This window comes from Corvus cornix, chromosome 3 (assembly GCF_000738735.6).
Source record: "Corvus cornix cornix isolate S_Up_H32 chromosome 3, ASM73873v5, whole genome shotgun sequence".
Classification (NCBI taxonomy): Eukaryota; Metazoa; Chordata; class Aves; order Passeriformes; family Corvidae; genus Corvus; species Corvus cornix.
In genome coordinates, this window is record NC_047056.1 from 99,726,055 (window position 1) to 99,747,322 (window position 21,268).

General features: G+C 39.4%; 1 protein-coding gene across 2 annotated transcripts; it reads left to right on the plus strand.

Moving 5' to 3' along the window:
* Nucleotides 1-20,451, plus strand: CPSF3 (cleavage and polyadenylation specific factor 3). 2 transcript variants are annotated; one of them, XM_039568425.1, is made up of 18 exons: nt 1-106; nt 593-656; nt 1,051-1,148; nt 2,106-2,234; nt 2,991-3,168; nt 4,755-4,844; nt 5,850-6,000; nt 8,264-8,439; nt 8,955-9,113; nt 9,864-10,010; nt 10,982-11,134; nt 13,802-13,910; nt 14,648-14,746; nt 15,827-15,921; nt 16,476-16,563; nt 17,251-17,320; nt 17,907-18,003; nt 20,013-20,451. In XM_039568425.1, the coding sequence occupies exons 1-18, from the start codon at nt 36-38 to the stop codon at nt 20,112-20,114; spliced, it is 2,076 nt and encodes a 691-aa protein (XP_039424359.1). In that variant the 5' UTR covers nt 1-35; the 3' UTR covers nt 20,115-20,451. The 2 variants fall into 2 exon arrangements, with proteins under 2 accessions (XP_039424359.1, XP_019137703.1); XM_019282158.3 differs by lacking the exons at nt 1-106; nt 593-656; nt 1,051-1,148 and having other exon boundaries at nt 2,183-2,234; nt 3,119-3,168.
* Nucleotides 20,452-21,268: the final 817 nt, after the last annotated feature.

The window sequence follows — 21,268 nt, forward strand, 5'->3', positions numbered from 1 at the left end:
GGCGGGGCAGCGGAAGGCGGCGGCAGCGCGGCGCGATGGCGGCCAAGCGCAAAGCCGAGGCGCTGATCCCGGCCGAGGAGAGCGACCAGCTGCTCATCCGGCCCCTGTGAGCGCCCGGGGAGCCGCGCCGGGCCGGGGGGCGCGGGGGGTCGGGGTGGGGCCGGGCAGCACCGCGGGGAGCTGCTTCTTTCCCTGGTAAAGATGCCACTGCCGTCTGAGTGTGCTTCTGGTAGCGCCACAAGCGTTGTTTTTGGGACAGCCTGAAGATGCTACTCCAGGCCCGATTTGTTACTTAGGTGAACTTTAATGATACTTGTCAGTAGTTTGAGACTCGAGTGCTCAGTAAAAAACAAAAGAGGCCAAAATAATTTCCTCGAACAGGTTGTTTTTATTTCTGCTGTGTTATGTAGGGCCTCTTTTCCTTTGAGATAAGTACAGCTGTTCAGGTACTTTGGATATCTGAGCTTAAAAGGGCCGTGCAGTTGTTATTTCTACACAGAAAAGTAATCCCAGTAAAGGCACCCGAGGTAGTTACGTCTTTGCAGTGTATGTGGGTTGTTTCAATCCTCATGACTTTGCTATCCTTTTGCAGAGGTGCTGGCCAAGAAGTAGGAAGGTCATGCATCATTCTGGAGTTTAAAGGAAGAAAAATAATGGTAATTATTGCATGAATATATTTGTATGCCCTCTCAGTGTGGTACTTCAGATCATCAAAGTGATCTGAAATGTTGGAGGTTAAATGCAGCCTCTGCACAGAAGTCAGACACAGTGCTAGAAAAGGCACATTTTGTAGCTTTCTGGGGCAGTATAGCATATATGATATTAGGCATCACCAAGGCTGTGCTGTGAAACAAAACCATATCCCCATATAAAATGCATGTGCTTCCAACCCAAATCATTCTACTTGAAATCCAATACTAAAAGTAATGTTTAATGAAAAAAAAAAACCCTTACTTTGCATGATGCTAAAAGTTACCAGTTAATAGACCAAAATGGAAGAGGGGTTTTTATATGTTCTGTTAGAAGTTTTAATGTTCTTTCACTTTTCAGCTTGATTGTGGAATCCATCCTGGGCTGGAAGGAATGGATGCTCTTCCTTACATTGATTTGATAGATCCAGCTGAGATTGATCTCCTCCTCATTAGTCAGTAAGTGGCGCCTAAAGGAACAAATAACTTAAGGTCATGGTCTGAGCTGTGTTCACTTGTAGGTTATTAAGAGAGGCTGAAAATAGGTGTTTTTTAGGTGGTATGGAAAAATTCTAGTTTCCTGGGTTTTTTTTCTCCTCCTAAAAAAAGGAGGATCTCCATTTAGAATTAAGGACTGAATATTGAGGATGTTCATTCACTTTTGATGCACAACTCTCCTCTGAGCTCACTGTGATTTCTGACTCTTATAACCTGGCTTGCTTTAACACACATTGTGACAGCTCGAGTTTTCTACACAAAGACTGCAGAAGAGTATTGGTTGTGGTTTTTGCTCTATTTGCTTTGAGTTAAAAACGTTCTTGGAGACTTACACAACCTTTGAATGTGGTTTAAGTATTGCTTAGTGGTTGAGAGATGAGGAGAGCCGTTTCTAAATGATGTACTCAGTAATAAACAGCTCTCCATAAAATCCCAAGTTTTTGTGGTCTGTGTTTGTTCTATCAGTATTTCAAAAGTAGTTTCTTAAAATAGTTTGAACTAGAATTGTGAACAAATAATTTAATTTTAGGAGATCATGTTTTAATCTGTAGTGTGCAACATGCAAAATTGGTATCATGTTTTTAGCTTTCTTGTATCTTTGATGTTTAGTGTCCCTGGTTCCTGTTCTCTCTTTAAATTTATATGGAAATTATGAAAAGAAGGTAATTCTAACACTATACATGTAAAACCTTGGCAATTAATGGATAATTTCCTGTATTAGTTTTACCTTTTCTTGGTTGTCTTTCTAGTCACTAGTCTGCAGAACATAGACCAGCACAGTTAACAAGAAGGCTGAAAATTCTGTTTCTGGGTTTTCATGACACTGTGTTAGTCCAGTGAAGTAGTGAATTATGGATATTATATATTAGTGTTGTGTAATATGAATGTATTAATTGGATTTGTGTGTCTTATTTTAAGTTTCCATTTAGATCACTGTGGGGCTTTGCCATGGTTTTTACAGAAAACAAGTTTTAAGGGAAGGACATTTATGACTCATGCCACAAAAGCTATTTACAGATGGCTTCTTTCAGACTATGTTAAAGTCAGGTAAGATAACCTGTGGGGTGTCTCTTCCTGAATTATTTCACCTATATAGCCAATGGGAAACTTAAGATGAAGCTACCAAAAGTAGCTGGATGAACCTGGATGTTTTCACAAGTAGCAACGTTACATATAACCAGATTAGAAGTAATGAATCATCTTACTACCTCATGGATAGTTTGTAGTGAATTTTAAGCTCCTAAAGATACAATTCACTCTTCAGGACAAAGACAGACTAAATACTAAATATACAAAGAGTGCTCTGTTACTTAGATGTTGGGGTTTTTTTCCTCTCTTTTATATTTTGTTTTCTTGTGTTTCATGCCTTGACTCATCATTTCCATGTGACTGCAATTGTCCTGAGCATATCTCAGCTCAGCTGTGTTGAGCTTGGGTCAGAAACCTGATGAACAGTCCTCTTTTAATTTGTTTATTCTGGGCTGGTAGGGAAAGCATGGATCTATGTGGTTTTTGGGGACCATTACAAGCTAAGTTGCAGATCTCTGTTCAGGGCTGGGAATCTGTTGGTACTTTTAGAGAAATACAGAGCAGCTTCTGAACTGAGAAGACTATTCTGTCTTTCAAAAGACAGATACTTTAACTCTCCTTGCATGAGCTACATTTAAGTAGCTGGACTTGATTTCTAACATAGGAGACATGGTGTTACTGAATGGAAATCTAACTGTCATTGGGGAAAACCCAGGAAGTGTTTTTCCCAGCTGCTCAAATGAGCTGATATTAAGCCATTTCACTTCTATCCAGTAACATCTCAGCGGATGACATGCTGTACACAGAAACAGACCTCGAAGAAAGCATGGACAAGATTGAGACCATCAACTTCCATGAAGTGAAAGAGGTGGCAGGAATCAAATTCTGGTGCTACCACGCAGGCCATGTTCTGGGAGCAGCCATGTTTATGATTGAAATAGCTGGTGTGAAGGTATTTTCTCTTTATTATATGATGACATCAAGCCTGAGTACTAATGTAGTCATTAATTATTATTGTCTGTTATGCTCCACCACTGTGGCTGGAGCTGTCCAGCAGACTTGGACTCAGATCAAGATGAGTGGCCTTGGCCTAGGACATGTATTTGCTCATTGATTAAAACTGGCAAGTGACACATATTGGATCAGGTAAGATGTTTGGATTGTATGGGAGTCTGAGACACAACTCAGACTTGGAACCACTAAACATGTAGCTTCCCATGCTGGTCTGATCAGAGGCAGCTGGTAGCTGAGGCAGTTGTGTGGAAGCTGCATTTTAGTAAAATTTGTGTACAGATGTTTGTTTCTGTAATTCTCATTTACGTGTCTGCCTGTCTCAAGTGCTTAAATGGCATTTGTCAATGCGAGTTACATTTTTCTCGTAACGCTTGTATTCTAAAGTATCTAAAGAAATAAGATCATTGTTAATTTTAGGCACAGGGGGATTAAGTAAGTCATCATATAATCACAGGCAGCACTGTGCCAAAACCAGATACTTGAAACTCATCTTATGAATTGGGTTCAGCAGGATAATCACCATCCAAGGAAAGTTTCACACAGCCCTGAAGAGGGAAGAGAGAAGGTGGTTATGAGGCTTGCTGCCCAGTTGGAGTTTGTTCATGTTTTATAGTGATTGAGAATTATAAAAGTTCAAAGTTTAAAAAAAGCCTAGAAATAGAACTGAGTTTAAAATGATCACAATAAAATTTAGATCTTAGTGTTTCTTTTTTGGGTTTTTTTCTGATTGAGGCATGACGAAGATGTCCCTCTTACTATGCATGATTGAAATAGATTGGGTTTTAATATCCATAATTTTCTTTAACTCCGTGTGGTAATAGGTTACCTGGCAGACCAGGTGTCTGCTGTCGCTGACTGTATGTTATTGATTGTTCACATTTTCATCAACGGAATTATTGGTAAATAAAAAAATGTCAGTTTTGAAACCATCAGTTCCACCCTGCAGTTAAGAATCCATTAGAAATAAATAACAATTAAAAATTACTTCTTGGTGTAATGGGGAACATGACTGTTCCATTTGGAAAATCAATTAGATTACAGGCTTTTTTTTAGTATCAGAAAATCCTAGAAGAATTTTTAATAAATAATTTTATTGGATTATTTATTATATTTGCATTCTGATATGTGAATGCAGTTTTATCTCCTATTTACTTCCTCTTAGGAGTCGCTGCATTTTATGTTATGTTCTACTTTTACTTCTTAGTGATCAGTGCAAGTATGCAAAATGCTGAAAATGGCACCTTGATATCTGAAATGAAAAATAAGAGCTTAATATTTGTTTACCTAGTTTTGTTGGAATTATGGTACAGCTTGAAAAACCTTTACTTTTGGATTTTAAATACTTGTATTATAGTCCTGTTGACCTAATATTGTAAGCACTGTTCACATCAGAAGAGTCTCATTTAAAGTACAGCTGATCTTATTATCAAAAATTCCTTGAAACCATCTTTGCACAGCTTTTTATAGGCTGCTGACCTGGTAGAACCTGTAACCAGAGTACCTGCTGCTCTTTGTCTCCAACAGCTGTTATATACAGGTGATTTTTCAAGGCAGGAAGACAGACATCTGATGGCAGCTGAGATTCCCAATATTAAACCTGATATTCTTATAATTGTAAGTTTTGCAGAATTATTTCTTTCTAGTAGTGATTAATTATGAATAGGGGTACGACTTAATTAAAGCCAAAACAGAATGACAAAGACAGTGGAGATTCAGTGGTAGTGATTTGTGTTAAATATCCAAACACTTGGGTGTTTAGAACTCTTGACATTGCTTCGCACTGTATTGAAAACTCCAGTTGCAATTCTTCTGATGAAGCTCCTTAAGGCTCCAGACAAACCTTTCCGAGATGGGAGATTTATTAGATTTTGACTTGGATTGTACCAACCCCAATTTAACCAGATGTCTCTTTTAGTAGATCCTAACCTACTTCCAGATATGTTAAGAATTAGTCCTCAGTCAAGGTGGCCTGAGTGCTGTTTCATATTTTTGTTTTGTTTTGTTTTCTGAGTGAATTATTTTATCCTGAATCCATGTTTGGAAAACAGCATCTCACGGGAAACATTTTATGCAACAGTTCTATCTGGAAACAAACACTGGGATCTTTCAAATTACTTCATTTACTGTGTCCCTTCTAGCTGTTCTCTGTAACTGGTAATCTAATTTTAAGTCACATCAAAATCTTGTATTTTGTATAATTTCTATATTTTAAGCCAGAGGTTTAACCATGGCACATGTACCACTAATGGGCCATGTCAGTATAATCATCAAAGCTCTGGCAGCATTTCCAGTTAGGAAAATAAGTGTGTTAAACTTAAAATTTCTTAAAAGAAGCATCAAAATTAATAGCTCTAATTTCTTTAGTCCTAACAGGATCTGTCTGTCTAAATTGCTTGGAGGGGTTTGGGAGAGGGGAAGTTTCGGTTATTTTCCTTGGTGGGGTGGTTTTGGGAACTTGGGGGTGGTTTTGATTTTCCCCTCTCTCTGACCTCTCTCCCTCCTCTCCCCAGCATGTTAACACCAGTATGTTTATCTGTTTTTTTTTGTTGGGTTCAGAGGAGAAGATCAGGAATTACTGTCTGTGTCAGCCCTCTCAATACTCTGTCTCTCCATGTGTAGGAATCCACTTATGGCACTCACATTCACGAGAAGAGGGAGGAGCGGGAGGCGCGATTCTGCAACACCGTTCACGACATCGTCAACAGAGGGGGCCGAGGTCTCATCCCTGTGTTTGCCCTGGGTCGAGCTCAAGAACTGCTTCTAATCTTAGGTATGTACCTTCCCAGCTCCTCTTAATGAAAAGGCACATAAAGTGATTTAGAATGTTTTCAGATGTTATAATTCCTTGAACCATTCCTTCAACCATTTTACAGCGTGTTAATTACCTATAATTTAATATATAATGCATGTTTGTTCAAATGCAAAAAATCCAGTAAACCAACCCGCAGTTCTGCTTTGTGAGGTAGGATGGGAGACCTAGAAAGGAAGAGATGATGGTGTGGTAATAAGTGCTTGACTTTTGAATCTTTTTGAATCAGGATTTCAGCAATTAGGAACAATTATTACAAATTGAAAAATAACCAGTTACAACAACAACTGTTTTATTTAAACTGTACTGCTAAAAAAGGGCTATATTTTCTTCTAAAGTTCTACTAAGTTTGTGAATTGAAAGGCAAAAAATGTGTGTGAGTATGAAAAACTCTTTATAGGAAAAGCTTAGAAGACCATAAAGGAGACTTCTAACACTTCTGAAGTCCTAATAATAATGAAAAGAAAATGGGGCTTTTGAACAAAAATGAGTGAGAATTACACATGAACATACCAAGCTACTTCGCATAAAATATATAGATAGTTGTTACAAGGTACTTCAGATAAAACAGTTTTTAAGTAAATTATTCCCAGGCCTCTTTGATTCCTTTTAGCACATTTAATTTGTACTGTGTTACGTGATTTTTTCACTAGTCTTTCTGCTCATTCACATGCTGGCAAGATCAGAAGATAACTATCTCAAGCTTATAATGCTTATATTTAGGGGTGTTCAATATGAAGCATTCCCTAAACTACTTGAAATTTTTCTCACTTTTCAGTTTAGCTCAGTCTTAGAAACTAATTTGTTTTCAAAATGTCTTACTAGTCTATTCAAATGTTAACAAGAAATTTGGATCTAGGCAAGAGGTAGTATTCAACGTTGTAGGATTATTTACTACTTCTCATTGACTGAGAGGGTTTTTTTTAATTTATAGAGAACATAAAAACTGAGCGTTTTCAACCTTGTGTAGCCATTAGGTTGTAAGTTGTTTGCCTCTTTGCTGTGTGTAGATATTACAGTGAGTTTCTGAAGATAAGCTTGAAAATATATCTAGCAAAGCGAGACATGCAATTGGATGCTTAATTAGGTAGAAAATGCAATTGCATCTCATATGCCTACACAGTTGAGCCTGCAGGCTTCTGTGTTTATTTTTCTTCTTTCTGTATGACAAAAATAAAACACTGTTATGGTGTAGAAAGTTAATGGCGATGAATTCAGTCTGTGACTGGTTATCTTCTACTGGCTGTTTCCACCTTAAACCTGAGCTTATTAAAGTAGTCATGGCAATGAACCTCTCTGAAATGTCATGAGAAGCTTTGCCTGCAAATCAAAAATGTAGGTAAAAGCCCATTGTAATGTCACTGTAAATGCACAAATACAGCCAGAAGAGTACCTCTATTTTTGGACGATTGTGCCTCAGTTGTGCAACATAAATATCTTTCAGACTAGCAGAACTGTATCCAAATGGGAAAATGGGTAAGTTATGTTTGTACAGCTGCATTCAAATCTCTTCTTTGTGTTTAGGAAAGCTCATGGCTACTGTCATCTTGATAAATTAAGTTGTGGTTTATGGAGACTCTTTCCTTGTTTTTGTTCCAGTTGGGCTTGTAAAATATAACTGATGGTGGTATACAGAAAGCCAGGCTTGATAATTGAGTGATTCCTTCTCACCTTGAATTCCATGGATTTGTTTTACGGGATGTTCATATAGTGAATTCTCACGAACGAATCTGTGTGCAGATGTCCCTGGCTCTTAGATGTATAATTAATATTTGACAGGGACATTTTAGCTTTATTGTAGAGGTGTAGTAAAACTTCTAGTGTCATAAATGTAGACTTATTGCTGTGTAGTATCATGTATACTATTTATACCTTGTAGCTGAAGGTGGTGGTTGATTGAAATTTGACCTGCCAAAAGGACCTGAAGTTCACCTTTGTCATGTTTGTTTGCCTGTTTGTTTGTTTGTACTGGTTGTATACGGTTTCAGCTGGTGACTGTTTTAGAAGAGCAGATGAAAACAAAGAGGCTGTGATGGTGATATTCTGTAATAAAAATGAAAAAGCCCACTGGTAAATCTGTTCTATAAAAATTACTAATGTTTCTGAGAAGCACACACTTTATAAATAATGCTGTGGATGGAATTTTGTGTTTTGTTGTTTGGTGGCTGGGGTTTTTTTTGTTTTGTTCTTTTTTATTATTTTGTTTGTTTGTTTTGGGTTTTAGATGAATACTGGCAGAATCATCCTGAACTCCATGATATCCCCATATACTATGCCTCCTCTTTGGCAAAGAAGTGTATGGCAGTTTATCAGACATATGTCAATGCCATGAATGACAAAATCCGCAAGCAAATTAACATCAACAATCCTTTTGTTTTCAAGCATATTAGTAATCTGAAGGTAAGCTTGAGATTCTCACAAAAGGTGAACGTGACAGAAGAGTCCATATTTGCTGAATAGTTTGCATGTTTAATACTGTGATAGAATATTCTGAGTTGGAAGGAGCCCACAAGGATCATGGAGTCCAACTCTTAGGTGAGTGGCCCCTCCAGGAATCAAACCCACGATGTTGGTGTTTTTAGCGCCATGCTCGAATCAGCTGAGCCAGTCAATATCCTCAATAACCTACTAGATTGATTAGGTCCGGGTTTATATCTGAGTTACCTGCTGTCCCAGTGCTTAGAGGGCAGTTTGAGGGGAGCTTAGGCCCCAACATTTCTTCCACTATAGATCCCCAAGTTTACTCCTTGTGGGTATCAGTAAGAGGAATCTTCCTGCAAAGGGTACCTTTTGTGAGGATGGGGTACAATCTGTGAACACAGGGCCCTTCTCGTACGTTGTTCAAGGGTGCAGCTGGGCTGTCCTTCGTTGAAGTAAGTTGTGGTGACTGATACTCTCACTGTGTGTCTTTTCAGAGTATGGATCACTTTGATGACATTGGCCCCAGTGTTGTGATGGCTTCCCCAGGTATGATGCAGAGTGGCTTATCCAGGGAGTTGTTTGAGAGCTGGTGCACAGATAAGAGAAATGGAGTCATTATTGCAGGGTACTGCGTTGAAGGAACTCTTGCTAAGGTGAGTTGCTCATGCACCACAGCCTCTTGATGACAGGTAGCATTCATGTTAGGTTTGTAAAGAATTGGTCAATAGCAAGTGGCTTTATTTGATTACTGAGATTGTTGTCAGGTAGGTAGGTATGTAGTCAAAACTGATTGCTTTTGGCTAATACTACTGAAAAGTACAGAAAATTTGCATATGGCCATTTCCAGTGATGTTATATAGAAGAATCTTTTCTAGGGGCAGTTATCTTGTCATGAGAAAGAATGATTGATGCTTTAGACCTCTCCACTGCTTAATTTTTCAAGAAGGTAGCCCTAATCCTAATTCTAGAGAATTTGATACTAAATCTAACACTACTTATGTGTCAGAGATCAGACTGCCTTGTGCACCTCGTGCCACTGTCCATCTGTAGGGAACGAAATCCTTCCAAATTCCAGCGGCTAAGGGCAACCACAGCATCTAGCTTTGCCTTTAGAGATAGGAGTCACACACTCATTACCATTTTGATGCAAATTAGAGAGATTTATCTAGAAGAAGTATGAACCCCCAGATCTGCTGAGGAGGCACAAGATGAAATGATGTGTATTGTGCATGCGTTTTTCATGTGTGAGTGTGTGTTCTGGGTAATTTAAGAGATTTTTTTTTCACTGCTTCACACTTAACATGGCTGCCATTATTATTTCATTGGTTTTTAAAATGTAAAGCATTAGTTACATGGTGTCTATAGGAGGCTTTACTTTTAATTAAGGTGCCTTTTTTTTCTAGCACATCATGTCTGAACCTGAAGAGATCACAACTATGTCAGGGCAAAAACTCCCACTGAAGATGTCTGTGGATTACATTTCTTTCTCTGCTCACACAGATTATCAACAAACTAGTGAATTTATCCGGGCCCTGAAACCTCCACATGTGGTCAGTATCCATGCTGCCCATTTCTCCAGAGTGGGATTCATCAAACCAGCTCATAGCCTTGACTCAAGGCAGGGACAGGTGTCTAGCAGTAGCCAGCATCCCTGTGCTTTGAATAATTAAAGGTGGAGATTTTAATCGTTTTTTGTCATGTTACCTTAGCAAAGTAAAAATGAACTTGCTCTTGAGTGTCTGTGTGTGGGATCCCTGGGGATGACTTTCCAGACAGTGGTGTGGTCCATAATCTGTTTCAGCAGTGTTTTGTGCAAGTAAGATACAGTATAGGACATTAAGTTTGGGATGCTGGTATTGGAATAATTCACTGCAATTTGCCCAGAAATAAATAAGAAAACATCGATTGAAGGTGTGTTGCAGACAGCAAAAGACAAAGGCAGCACTTGCAGGGAAAAACATGAGCAAATCATGGGAAGCAGGAGGTGTGAAGGACCAGAATGTGAAAATGGGGACTAGGATCTGAAACTGGTGGAGAAACAGTGTGCAAGCACAGAAAAGAAAGAAAAAAATCATAGCAGAAGAAAAGAGCATTTAACTTGGCAAAGAAAATTGTGAACGGTGAAGCATCCTCTTTGAATTGCATGTTTATTATGTTTATATCTACACACAAAGACAAAAATGTAAAGCTAACTGACTTTTAGTGTTGAACTTGCCTTTCATAATACAACAATGTATTTGTGTGTGAAAACTTATATGGGGTCTCTGTAACACACTCTGCTTGGCTGCATGTATTTTTCAACTAATATTCAGGGTTATGAAATCCCAGCCTTCAAATAATGCAGAGAATTCAAAGACACACAGAACTGTAATTGAGCTCATGTGATTACACTGTGGCCTCATGGAATTGCATTTTTATAAAGATGAGGTAGAATATGGCAGTTTTCTTGGATAATTTGCTTACTAAACATGTCTGGTTGAACAAATAACTTCTGCTAAAAGGAAAACTGTCTTTTTTACAGATTTTAGTTCACGGTGAGCAGAATGAAATGGCCAGATTGAAAGCAGCATTGATACGGGAGTATGAGGATAATGATGAAGTCCATATAGAAGTTCATAATCCTAGGAATACTGAAGCTGTGACATTAAACTTCAGAGGAGAAAAACTTGCCAAGGTATGAAATCAATGTTTTCTTATATGCAGAAGAGTATTTTCTTCTGGTATAAGAACGACATGGGATCTTTCAAGGCTCTATCTTTAATTGATTTCAAATTATATGTTTTTTGGGGTCTCAAAGTATGTGATTGTTTTGTGTTTAGTTGTATTCGGGGTTTGGTTTGGGGTTTTTATTTTGAGGTTGTTTTTTTGCTATTTTGGGTTTTTTCTTTGATTTTTCACTCTTCCAAACTTTTCTTGTGTTATGTCTCAGAAGGTTTCTAGGTTACTCTGACCTTCTTTTGTTTTCAGAGTTAATTTTATACTCTGATTTTTCTCAGAAAACCATATTTCATCTCTAGAGTTACCTGAAGCTGTGAATATTTCAGATTGCCTTGTTGCACTATTGTTGGGGTCCCTCCCCTGCCACGGAGCCCTGGGAGAGGGGCCCTGAGGGCACAGACACGGGGCTTCCCTGCCCCTGCTCAGCCTCGTTCCCATTGGTTGGTTTGTGTTCCCTGCGCGGGCAGAAGGACCCTTGGTCCCGTGATTGAGCAGTTCCTCGGCAGAGCACTGGCCATGCAGCTGGAGAAATAAACATCTCTGAAACATCTACCACGAATCTGTCCATATATACTTCTTTTCCACTGGACTCCTGGTTTGATATAGGCGTGTTACAGTAATCCCCGCTGTAACAAACTGGTGGAGGAATGCGGGCAAGACACCGATCCCTGAGGAAGATTCGTGAGTAAAAAACCACTCTAGACCTCTCTCTTCTCATCTTGGTTTGGATATTCTCTCTGGACTATGGAAGAATCGTGGGAAATGGGGCTCTCTGAGCCACAGAAAGAAATGTACCTAGAAGTTAAAGGAATCCTTGAACAACAAAACAAAAAAGTAATGCAGCCGGGAGATCTAGAACATTTTTTCATCTAGCTTTTCAAAAGGTTCTCCTATATTTCTGGAGACTTACTTTTTGATATCGAACCTCCTGAATCTTGTGAGGGGTGTTTCTGGGACGAGATCTGGGATAAAGTAAGGGATCAAAGAGAAGCTTTCCGTGCATACCTTATAATCAGGGAAGCTCTTGAGGAGCATTTGTATGGTCCCATTACCCCTAGAGCAGAGGAGCATACTTATCCCGCGGCTGAGGCCGCGCGGCCGCCATCCCGGGAGCACATGACTGCAGCCATGCCGGCAGAGGTGCCTGCGCTGGATGCACCCGGCCCCCTCGGGAGCGCGCGCCTTATCGCAGACCCCATCCCTGCCTCGGGGTCCCTGGCCACGCGACCGCGAGTGAGGGAGCGATGCCGCAGGTGCCGCGGGTGCCGTGGGCCATGAGCAGCCAGGAACCAGGCATCAGCGTGGCAGGCCGCTCTGAGCACACGGCTCGGAGAACCCTGCGGAGGGAGAAGCGGCGGTTTCCACAGCGACACGAGAAGCCGCGCAGCACCGAGCTGAACCAGGGCCGCTCTCAAAGCAGCGTGGAGCCAGCGGAGCGGAACCGCTCACAGGGTGCGAAGCCAGCGGCGATGGCAACGTGGGGCCGCGCAGCGCCCAGACACGCGCTGGAGCAGCGCCACTCGGAGGGCGAGGAGCAGCCGCAACGTGGGGGCCCGGCCGAGACGTCGGAGTCGGCGAGGCGGCGGCCACACGGGACCAGCAGCCACGACAAACACGCAAGCACGTGATAGGAAGAGTTACAGCAACGAAAATCACAGGAACTGTGCAATGGTACAATGTCAAAAACAACTATGGATTTATAACACGAGATGATACAGGGGAAGATCTATTCATCCATAGAACTGCCATTAAAAGGAATAACCCTAAAAATTACCTGCAAAGTGTAGGAGATGGGGAAGTTGTACAATTTGATATAGTGCAAGGAAAGAAGGGTTTACAAGCAGCGAATGTTACTGGGCCTGGAGGTATTCCCGTCAAAGGCAGCCGTTATGCACAAAATTATAAACAATATCCATTCTAGCAATTTCCCTACCCACAGCCTACTTCCCCCTTTTACCCTATACCCAGTATGAACCCCTTCCTAAGTTTACCCCATCCCCAGTTTATTCCTAATCCGTTTTTCACCCCATGGCTTCCCTATACAATTCCATTTCCCTACAATTCCTCTCCGATGCCGAGGGGAGGATGAAAAGAGGGAGGGAAGAAATTAAACCCTCTCCTGCCTCAGTTTCCCCACAAAACATGCCCGGAGAGTTCTGTCTCCCTTCTGTCAGCCCTAAGATGTTCTACAGAATCTGTTTGGACATTTAAAGACTCAGGAGGGTGGCTTGTTTTGTCTTGAAACTGTTCTTGTTATGTTTATCCAGTTGTTTTCATTCTCCTTTTATTAAAATAAAACGGGTGAGATGTTGGGGTCTCCTCCCCTGCCATGTAGCCCTGGGAGAGGGGCCCCGGGGGGGAGACACAGGGTTTCCCTGCCCCTGGTCAGCTTCATTCCCCATTGGTTGGTTTGTGTTCCCCGGTGTGGCCAAGGACCCTCGGGTCCCGTGACTGCAGAGTTCCTGAGCAGAGCCCCAGCCATGCGGCTGGAGAAATAAACATCTCTGAGACATCTACCACGAATCTGTCCATATATACTTCTTTTCCACGGGACTCCTTTTTGATATATGCTTGTTACAGTAATCCCCACTGTAACACACTATATTGTGTTTTTTCTCTCCAGGTGATGGGGTCTTTAGCAGATAAGAAACCAGAGCAAGGACAGAGAATTTCTGGAATCCTTGTTAAAAGAAATTTTAACTATCACATCCTTTCTCCTTGTGACCTCTCCAGTAAGTATAGACAGTGATGTGATCAGTAGGTAATTGAAACTTACTGTGTCATTAAAACACTTAGAGTTCTGTGGTATTTTCCTGCAGTTTTGTGTTTCATAAGCAATTAGTGAACATCTTAGTTTTATTTTGTTTTAGTTTTGCCCTAAGTTCTGAACTGTTGTAGTGAGAAGAAAGGCATTTAATTCATTGTTCACTCAAATTTAAAATCTTTTCTTTCTCTAACAGAAAAGAAGCAAAATTCCATGTCCCTTCAGGTTACTTAAAACCTTTTCCTCTGCAAGAATATGCATAAAACATTCCAGTGAGAACCAAAAAACACCTCAGTCAATAGTCCTACCATTTTCTAAAATGTCATTAGTTTTTAGTGTAAAAGCTACAGAACAGAGAAAATATTTGTGTAGTCCTCCTTTAATTTTTATTACTCAAGGAATTGATCTATTTTCAGAATAGAAGAGGAATTAAATCTAAGGTCAGAAGAGCTGGGGGGAAAGCAGTTCTGCTGCCCTAGTTCATTGTTTGTCTCTAATAGGCAGGATAATACAACAAGCTGGTTTCCTAACCACAAATATATTATTTATCTTATAATAGGTGCTCCACCTTCCTCTTATAAATTGGCCTTTTCAGCCCTCTTGTCTTAAATGTTTCAATGCCATTATTTATCTACAATGGCAATTTTATTGATTAGTAAATTCAGAGAGCTAATTTTTAACATGTACTTTTTAAAATGGTTTCAGATTACACAGACCTGGCAATGAGCACAGTGACACAGACACAGGCCATTCCCTACACGGGCCCTTTCAATCTGCTTTGTTACCAGCTACAGAAACTCACCGGTGCGTATGTGGGAGGACACGGTCATGATTTACACTGGTCAGCTTTTAAAACAACTTCCAGTCTTCAGAGGTCATCTGACTGGAGATTTCTTCCCATTTTACAACATTCATTAGACTATGCAGCTTCTGCCAGATCCAGTTCATGAGTATTACACTGTTTTTTGGGGGGATTCTACTGTAATCATATTACAAAGTGATGAGCATATAGCAATACAGAGCATAGGCTGATTTCTGTCTCTGTCAGCCCCTAAAGCGAGTGCTCTGGCCACTCTGATGGAAACTTTATTAATTGATCTTATATCTCTAGCCCCAAATGGAATGGCTAATGCCATCCAGTTCATAAAAACAAGAGCTCTCCCCTCCTTTTTGACAGACAGCCTCTTCTGTGCCTCCCTAAGAGCCAAGAGTTGGCTTTTCCTGAATGGGAATCCATTTAAACCTGAGACTGGGATGATCCTCTGTGCCTCTCTCTGGCTTTCTCAAGAGTTAGGGGCAGCTCCTGTCCTAGTTCATTAGAGGTACACACATTTGCAGGTTCCCTTCCCAGATGTAAAGCTCAGACTTATTTTATTCTCTAGTGTCAGAATCTAATTCATGTCACTAGTGAAGAGAACACCTATATTCAGTTGAGGTTCAGGTGTCGTAACCCAAGTGCTACCAGGCACACAGGTGCCTTTGGTTTAAGCTCTATGCTTACGTGAGCAATGGGTTATCCTTTAAGGGGGTAAGAGCTGGTTACTATTGCAAATGGAGCAGAATTAATAAAGTTCTCATTTGTTTTCTTTTTGTTGGTGTACTCACGCAGCATCAGTGTACTAGGCCAGTCAAGTATGAGAATTCAAACCAAGTAAAAGGGTCAATATTAACTAATAAAAAACCCCAAACAATCTAGAAGAAAGAAAATAATATTGTCAGGTGAGGGAAGAGAGTATGTGGTTCCATTTTGTAAGCTGCTCTGAGCAGTTCTGGTAACAGACAACCCCTCTTATTCTTAAACTCACCTATTTTCTTATGCAAATAAAGTTAGTTGTGCTTCCAGTATAATTTCATTATTGCTAACTGTTTGTTGTCACTTCTTAGGTGATGTAGAAGAAATAGAAATCCAACAAAAACCAGCCCTGAAGGTTTTCAAAAATATTACTGTGATCCAGGAACCAGGCATGGTAGTCCTTGAGGTGGGCATTGGTGAGGGAGATAAAACTTAACTTTGTTCTCCAGTTTCTGCAAAACAATACCACACAGATGCCATGCAGAATTCAATGTTTTAAGGAGTTTTCTGTTGGATGACAAGTAGAGCAAAGGCTAGAACAAAGTTCCCCTTGAGCTGTCGTCCTGTGTGGATGTGTATTATTTGATTCATCCACAGCCAGTTGCTTTCTTTTTGCTGCATCTCATGAATATAATGGCAGATTTGGTGCCCTTTTTTTATTTGGCAGATAGTAATTGGAAATAACATCAAATGGTGTTCCTTCCTCCCCCAAAGAGTTGTGGTAATTAGTTATTTTGTAAATGTGCTCAGAAACATTCAAAAGCTTGAATTTTTCATGGGAAGTTACTGGAGTACACCCACTTAAAAGTAGTTAATAATTTGATGTGAAATGTATGACAGTCATTTGAAGCTGGAATTCGGAGAAAAGCAAAAAGGAGAATGCAATTAATGTTATATTGTTTTTATGCTGCATTATTCACTCAATCCAACTTAGGAATTTTGTTTTGTTTTGTTTTCCAGTGGGTGGCAAATCCTGCTAATGATATGTATGCAGACACTGTGACAACAGTGATACTGGAAGTTCAGTCAAATCCCAAAATACAGAAAGGTATAAGTTTAATGTATGCTTATTTAACTGAGGCATTTCTTCCTTAGCTTAGAGGGAAATAATGCCTTCTAATAGATTGCAATCCCCTTATTGTATTTCCTTGCCTTATGGAACTTACTAGGGAGTAAAATTTGCTACTGAAAAACAGAATTACAACTTGGTCTTCATTATTTGTGACATGTTCATTTGTTGAAACTTTCTCTTACATGGCAGCTGATAACAGACTGTGGGAAACATGGCTTTATTTAAAATGAGTTAAATCTTACACAAAAAAATCTAAAGTGATTAAGTTTTATATGGCCCAACCCAGGCCATTTTATGATTCTATGATTCTGTATGGACAAATAGGTGTTTATTTTCACTGGATTACTCCTCTTGTCTTTTTATTATATATTTTAACAATTTTGTATAGTAGCAGTCAGTGTTCCTTTGGTATTTAGTCCCATACCTGACTCAACACATTTGTTAAAAATCCTTTCGCCTGAGTTTATAAATTCCCATAACAGTTCTTACTTTCTCATCTTTTTTTTTTAAAATACATTTTAAAATAAGTCGTTTAAATATACATCTTCTATTTAGTTTTTGGACTGTTTTTCAGGAAAGTCAGTTTGTGACTAGAATCTATCAGTTAGCCATTTTACCCTCCCAGTAAATGTCTGTGAAAGTAAATTTTTTTTTTCTTTTCAGCTGCAGTAAATAAGATTTCCAAAAAAATAGATATGGATGTGTATAGGAAAAGAATGGAGATCATGCTTCAGTAAGTTGTATTTATTTTTTCTAAAGGAAAATGAGCACTATTAATCGTGTAAATAGAACAGTCTTAGTATAATAGAGTTTAAAGATATGTAAAAATACTTCATGCAAATTTACTTCAGTCTAATTTCTGTGAAGGCCAGGAATTAAGTCAAGAAAGAGGTACAGTAAAAAGTTCTCAGCACCATTAAAATTTTGAATACAGGGCCCAGTTATTTCTTCCAGAAGCAGATTTTTAAGTTGTCTCCAAAGATTATGTTACAAATTGTTAATAAAAACAACTTTGGATCACATCTCTTTTAAAACTTACTCTGATGTGTAGTCTGTTATTTATGTAGAAATCTTGCCTCTTTTGAAATCAAAGGAATCCTTCCCTTTGTCTATGATGAGATTATTTTGGTAAAATACTTACTGTTAATTGATACCCACTGTCATAATAAAGATTGATATTTTTAATTACATCTGAATGGGTTAAATAATTGTTGCTGAAAGGTGATACTCACCTGACAAAGGCACCCCAGGGTTCAGAGAAAAACCTGAGTTTATTGTGCTGTTTGGCCACATCTTACACTCACGGGTCTTTGCTTTAGGGATATGTTCGGAGAGGACTGTGTGAGTTCCAAAGATGACTCTGTCCTGTGCATCACAGTGGATGGAAAGACTGCCAACATTTCCCTGGACACTCGGGTATGTAGAGCAAAGCACCTGCTTCTGTGTGTGCTGTGTTCAGCAGTCTCCTGTCTGGCACAGTGCTGCCTACAGTGTCATGTACCCACTTGCTAAGGAAACGTACTTGGTATCAAAAGAGAGTGTTATTAATTAAAAATTTCTAGCAATGTTTATGCAACAAATGCAGTACATTTAGAAAAAAACACAGTATTTTTCTGCAGCTCAGTTGTATGAGAAAACGTATAATGAAAGATTGTAGAAGAGAAACTGGGTTAATCCACTGAGTTAATTTATTTTTTAAATGCTTTTAAAGCATGGCTCTGGTCTGAATAATTGAACAGTTACAGGGTAGGAATGTTGTTAATAATTTTTTTTGTCCTCTTGATCCTTTTGGAGCTAAATTGAACGCCTGAATACTCACAAAAAGAAATACTTTATTAATTTACTAGCTCGGTTCAGAATTGGATGTCATGCATGTTAGAAGGGTGCTTTAAGAAGCCATCACACCTAGATATTCAAGTAATGTAAAACTCTAAAGAATGGTTAAAGCCATGTCCTTCATGTTCTTAAGCATTTTAATGTGTTGACTTTCTGTCATTACTAATAATGTCTTAAACATAGATTGCGTATTGCCTCTATTCATAGTAATAATACAATGTAAATTCATTCTATGGAGTAGCTCTCACATGCTCTCCTTAAGGGGTCACAACAAATGTTTTAAGTGTTCCACAAACCCAGAAGAAAAGATTGGCCTCTGCCAAAAATTTGTTACCTATTGAAACAAAAAAAGTGAATGTTAATTACCTTCAGAGAACAGTGAGTTACAGCCCTGTGGGTAACATACAACTTGTGCCATCTCTTTTCAATTTTTTAATAAAAGTTGCTACATTTCAGTTTGTACATTGTACAGAAAAATACAGGACTGGTGAAGGAACTCTTGAAATAAAGAAAAAAGTAACTAGACTGGAAGGCAATGCATACTGCTTAATCAGAAGTTTGATTTCGTTTTTATATATGTCATTATTGTTAATAGATTTGTGTACTGACAGAAATCCCAATGGCAGCTCAGTTACAGCAGGGTGTATCTTTGCAGTACTTACTTTACAGACTGTGTTGGCAATGGCAAGCTTCTGCCATTGTGAACCAGATTTTACAATGAAGATCTTCTGGCCTTCTTTATGTGCATATTATTGGCTTTAAAATAAAAAGCTGTTTAGTGTAGATCTGACTGGTGGGACATGTGGGTTTATATTTTCCATGTTAACATAGTGCTGTCACAATTAACAGAATTTTTACAACATTGCTAGATAACATTAAATGCATGTTTGCTGTTTTAAGGGCCTTTTTCCTCCCCCCAAGCCTTTATGGTTGGAAAGAGTTACTTGATCAGAAGAGTTACAAGTTAATACTGAATTAAAGGAGGTATAGTCTTGAAGTCTAGAAAGGCCACAGGCCCAAGAACATTATTACTACTCAAATGCTGCCCTTTGTTTTTGAGGTAGAGCAGTCAGGGGTGAATGTAGATCAAGTTACATTTTTGGGGTGGGCATCTTTCTCTAAGAAGATTTGTTTTAGTAAAAAATCTATTTGTTTGGATTATTTTTGTGTAAATGTCATCATGTGTGGGGGAAGATCAGTGTGGTGCCTGTACCTCTGTGGTGAATACATGCATTTTGCAGTATTAACCTAATACAGCGTGAGTGAATTCACAGATAAAATGAAATCACCAGGGACTGAATCTTGTGTGATTTTATTTGATTTTGAATTAAATGTAATCTACAAAACATAATGCATTTTACATAGTAGTTCTGAACATAAGACTTGAAATTAAACTTCTTGTCCCTCAGCAGGACTTGCTTAAGTCTTCTCTGAACTCGTCTACCTGCTGGCAGACCACTGAAAAACATACAGTGCTGCTCGATAATTTCCATGACTACTTTTTCCTTTCCCCTTTCGAGCATTCTTCTCGTGCTGAAAGGGAGCATGAAGTGCCAGTTGTTGTAACATCCTTCTCTTTTTGTTCCCAGACAGTTGACTGTGAGCCAGGAAGCGAAGATGACGAATCCCTTCGTGAAATGGTGGAACTGGCTGCACAGAGGCTGTATGATGCCCTCAGCCCAGTATACTGACCTCTGTAGATAACCTAGGATGCCTAAAAAAAATCTTTTAAATGTTTAATATGTTTGGGCTATTTTTTAAGAGTAAATAAAAATTTTTTCTTCAGTAAGTCAAACATATCAATTCTGTGAATGTGAAAGTGCTGAGTTACTTCACATAATGGATCAGCAACCTCATAACAACTGTATTTGTGCATATAGATGCAATTAAATCAGGCAAAGTGTGCATATGTTCTCTTATATGCACATACAAGGAATAAGAAAAGAAATTAACCTAATACAGAATTACAAAGGTTAAATGGAGTTTTGTATTTTTAAATATTAGAACCAGTTGGGAGGATAAATTGGATGTATTGAGTTTGCATATAGAATTTTGTTCCTGTTGAGTAAGTGATTGCCTGCACACTTGTATCTACTTGAAGTCAAAGGGGTCTTGAACACAATTAAAAATGGAATCCATGCTTGCTTTGGAGCTTTAAAACGCTGCATGCTGGCATTGCCATTAGAGGAGCACCACCAACTGCAAGAGAATTGGGTGCTTATGACCTGTGACAGCCTCATTTGCCCCGAGTACTGCTGTCCCCACGTTGGTGACCACCCGAGCCTGGGAAAAGGGACATGGAGAATCAGACACTGCAGGACACAGAGCAGAATTCCAAATACGGTGTGATTGATACTCTGAGGTAGCTGTGGTTGTTGCCAAACAATGCCATGCTGAAAAATGTCCACAGAACCTGAGTTTTCTACAAAAACACTGTGTCTTGTACACACTTCTCCTTGTCAGCTGATGAAAATGGCACCTGATCTTCATAGCATGAGTAGTATTAGCAGAATTAGTGTATGAGTAGTATTAACAAAATTAGCGACACTTTCCTCCCCAAATTGTGTCGTTAGCAAGCTAAGCAGTATAGAGTCTTTTAAATGAGGTAGTTGCATTTTCTTAAGAGGGAAGTCTCTTTGAAACAGGTAAAACCCATAAAATATTGCGTTCTTTTGAAAGTACCTCCAGCCAGCACAAGGGGGGTGTATGAGGGGGTGGGTCCCCGGCTGCCGCGGGCGCGCTCTCCCCGCGCACCTGCACGAATGAGCCTTTTAAAGAGGCGATAAAAAAATTGAGCTAGAACCTGAAGGCGGTTTGTAACCGGCGCTTTCCACCGATCCGCCCC